At 37.2% G+C, this 3,740-nt stretch overlaps 1 protein-coding gene across 1 annotated transcript in view; it reads left to right on the top strand.

The window, feature by feature from the left end:
• The window catches only part of LOC107653541 (low-density lipoprotein receptor-related protein 1B-like), a 302,414-nt gene that overhangs the window by 182,793 nt on the left and 115,881 nt on the right, over positions 1–3,740 (top strand). Inside the window, exons 34-35 of the mRNA XM_016440286.1 lie at positions 1,365–1,499; positions 1,607–1,736. Coding sequence (XP_016295772.1) covers positions 1,365–1,499; positions 1,607–1,736 — 265 coding nt within the window. The remainder of the gene's footprint in view (positions 1–1,364; positions 1,500–1,606; positions 1,737–3,740) is intronic.

The raw sequence follows: 3,740 nt of genomic DNA, 5'->3' as shown, positions 1-3,740 counted from the left end.
CGATTCAGAAAGGCGGGGCATAGAGGAGAAACAATAATGTACAGTATGTCGAAAATAATGTGTGAAACCACATAAACACATTTCATTATACCATATACACAAAATAATGTTCTTTTTAGCAACGTCATATGACCCCTTCAACTAAAAGTAATATGAATGCAGGAAATATAACAAAATAAAATCTAATTCAAAATATTCTCAATGATACTAAAATTTATTTAGTTTAACATGATATCAAATTAAAATAAAACTGTAATAAAGTTAATAAAATATTAATAAATTATTTAAATACTACATACATTTAAAAATAATAATAAAAATTACAAAAACACCCAACAAAGCAACTAAAACTTTGTTGGTAAAATTGAAAATGAAAATGAAAATGGAAAATACAAAAATAAAACAAAAAATAAAACACTGGAATAAATTAATTAAAAAATTGACAATATTTTATTAGTGAGATGACAGCAATGGTAATCTAAATGTAAAAATATATTAAATTAGTATGTGCGATGAAATGTACAATGTCAATTGATACATTGATAAACTAAAAAGTATCAGCCAATAACCAATATGGTACAGATATATTGTGCATCCCTAAATAAATATGCCTTTTGCCCCAATAATCAAACACACCTGAACAAGCTAATCAATGTATTCAAGATCACTAGAAAGCTACAGGCAGGTGTGTTTGATTAGGGTTGTAGCCAAACTCTGCAGGACAGTGGCCCTCCAGGACCAAAGTTGCCCAGCCCTGCCTTAAACAGCAGGACCTAACTAGTTTAGGCCAGTGGCAGCTCGTCGGGGGAGGCAGGGAAGGCACAGCTTCCCCATCATTTTGAGGTGAAAATGGGAGGAGGACGATTTAATGGTAATAAAATTCACAATTCATTTCAGTTCATGTCTCAGAATGTGTATTTTTTGTTTGTAATTTCACAGTTGTAATATTATAACGTGAAAGCGCCGCTTTTCTATCGTGAATGTGCCGAATCTGCTGATGTAATTACAACCGCTAATGATTGAGAAAGGGTAGGGGGAGGCCGGGGGAGAGCTGAGCTCTCGTGCCTCCGTTGGTAAAAAAAAAATAGCCAATCAGCATCGAGTGTTCACTTTCAGTGCTGAGGAGTGTTGAGAAAAGAACCTTCGCAAGGGAGGCTAGCCTCCCTTCTGATATCAACCAGTCATCACAGAGACGTAAATTACGTGATATTAGTTTGAATGTCTCCCGCTGCGCTGATAATGTACCAAGTAGCCATGAGTAGCGATATTCAATTAGTGTGCCTCCTCTATTTTAAAACCCATGAGCCGCCACTGGTTTAGGCAAACCTTTTAACTATGGGTTATTTTCTAATTGCATATCTTAGGAAATGACACGTTGTACTGGACAGACATGGGCTCCAACAGAATCTCTAGATCCAGTCGAGATCAGACCTGGAGAGAGGACATCGTCACAAGCGGTCTCGGACGTGTTGAAGGACTAGCGGTGGACTGGATTGCAGGTGTGAAGGTTTCTCTTATTTTAGCATTTCTGTGCATTTCCAAATTGATGTTGTCAAGCTTATTGTTTCTCTGTTGGTTCAGGGTCTTTGTTGCTTTGCATCCAAAGGTAATATTTACTGGACGGACCATGGCTTAAATCTCATCGAGGTTGCTCGATTGAACGGCATGTACCGCGCCGTGGTGATATCTGACGGTCTTCATCAACCCAGAGCCATTGCTGTACACCCAGTGAAAGGGTATGTATCTGCCTTTGTATGTTTCCACTCTGAAAATACACTGTGGTTTATTTTTTTCTAATGCTAAGCTTCAGTTTCACCCAAGTGTGGCAACAGCATTTAAATGAATGACCTATGATTGTCTAGAGAGCAGTTAGCATGTGCAATTAGCACCTCAAAGCTTGTTAACTGCAGATGTACGTCCTCCTTAAAGGGGTCATATGATGCGATTTAAATTTTTCCTTTCTCTTTGAAGTGTTACAAGCACTTGGTGCATAAAGAAGATCTGTAAAGTTGCAAAGACTAAAGTCTCAAATCCAAAGAGATATTCTTTATAAAAGTTAAGAGTCAACCACACCTACCTAAAACGGCTCGTTCTAACACACCCCCACATGTCTACGTCACGTTGTGGGCAGATTTGCATAACGCCACCCAAATGTTCAATTATGTCCCCACTGGATGCAACAAATGCCTCGTTTATAATGGGTTTTAATGTTTTTGTCTCGTCACTCCGGCCGAGACATGGCATCACAGTATGGTAGGGGCATAAAAACCGCATAAACACATTTCATTACACCAAATACACAAAATAATGTTCTTTTTAGCAACATCATATGACCCCTTTAAAGGCCTTATAATTTCCTTTTTATTCATTTTAATTTGAGAGGGCCATCATAATCTTGACCTCATGTTTCTAATGAGTTATCCCATTATCTACAGCTTTGTACTGTAAAAGTGAAGTATAAACATTAAGCTTCAACATATTTCAGATCCCTATCATGTGGCTGCATCTATTTTTGGGTCCTATCTGTACCTCTATCTTGCTTAGAAATGGATCAATAAGATTCGGTCGATTTGTAGAAATAATTTGACTCAATTAAGTAACTTTTTTGAATTGGATTAACCTGGAATGACTTCAAAGATCCCTGTTGCAGTTTGGAAGTGACTCTGTTTGCCTTTTTGTATTAACAATTAATTGGTACATATTATTCCAAAGAAAAGTTTTCCTTATAGTCTGGCATCAAAATAACTAGCTTCACTTGAAACCACTTTTCTGTTTTTCACTGGCCTCACCAAAAGACTCGATTTTCAACTTCTACCCTTCAAACGTGAGAGACCATTTTTAATGATCCACTCAGTACCTGATGGAAATCAAATCCTGTTCTACATTTTGTCTCATTTACATTTGAATGTGCAAAAATTGTACCTTTAATGGTACAACAGCTTGTCTCTGGGGCAGTACCTTTAAAGGGACATCTTGATTTTGCGTACGTACAAACATTTTCAGATTTATAAAGCCATGCATATGCCAGAACCTGTGCAAAATTCCCTTTGTAATACCCAGTCAGCGGAAGATTGTGCGTACATGAATCTCCACCCCGTCTCCTCCCCGAAATAGCCATTTATGGAGCTTACAACGCCTAGTTTTAATATGCATAATGTCATCTGCATATCATTTCCATGCATATTCCATCCACGTGACATCATGTTTAACGCAGTTAAGGGTAGGAATACGTTAGGAAAATATGAGATACAGATTATAAATGCGTTTTGAGACATCACATTGCTATTCAAATTTATGCAATTTTACCTATAAGGTAAACATATATTTTAGAATGTTTATAGCCTATATTTTAATGGAAAGAGATAGGCCTTATTTCTTGCAGTGTAAATAACTGTCTGACTCACCGCGTCAATAACAAAACAGTTTCCTTCAAATTCTATCTTTTAAATATGGTGTTTGTCACAATATTGGGAAGAGCACGAAAGGGGTTATCATTAGGATACTGTCTGTGCGTGACACCTGTGAACAGAGGTTCTAGAGTACTGTCTTCAGACCTGTTCAAACCAGCCAATGGACTGTTTGATCAACGAGCGCATCCTTTTGTCTGTCGTTGCCGTCTATGTTCCAAAGCCATCAAACAGTGAAGTTCACAAAAATGATCATTATTATGCACGCAAAAGTATTTTCTCAGAACATTTGTTTTGCTATTTAGAACACAATTTAAAGCGGAATTGTCATGC

The sequence above is a fragment of the Sinocyclocheilus anshuiensis genome, unplaced genomic scaffold (assembly GCF_001515605.1).
Source record: "Sinocyclocheilus anshuiensis isolate Anshui unplaced genomic scaffold, SAMN03320099.WGS_v1.1 scaffold1079, whole genome shotgun sequence".
Classification (NCBI taxonomy): domain Eukaryota; kingdom Metazoa; phylum Chordata; class Actinopteri; order Cypriniformes; family Cyprinidae; genus Sinocyclocheilus; species Sinocyclocheilus anshuiensis.
Note: the sequence above shows the minus strand (reverse complement) of the source record. Positions and strands in the feature narration are given on the sequence as shown.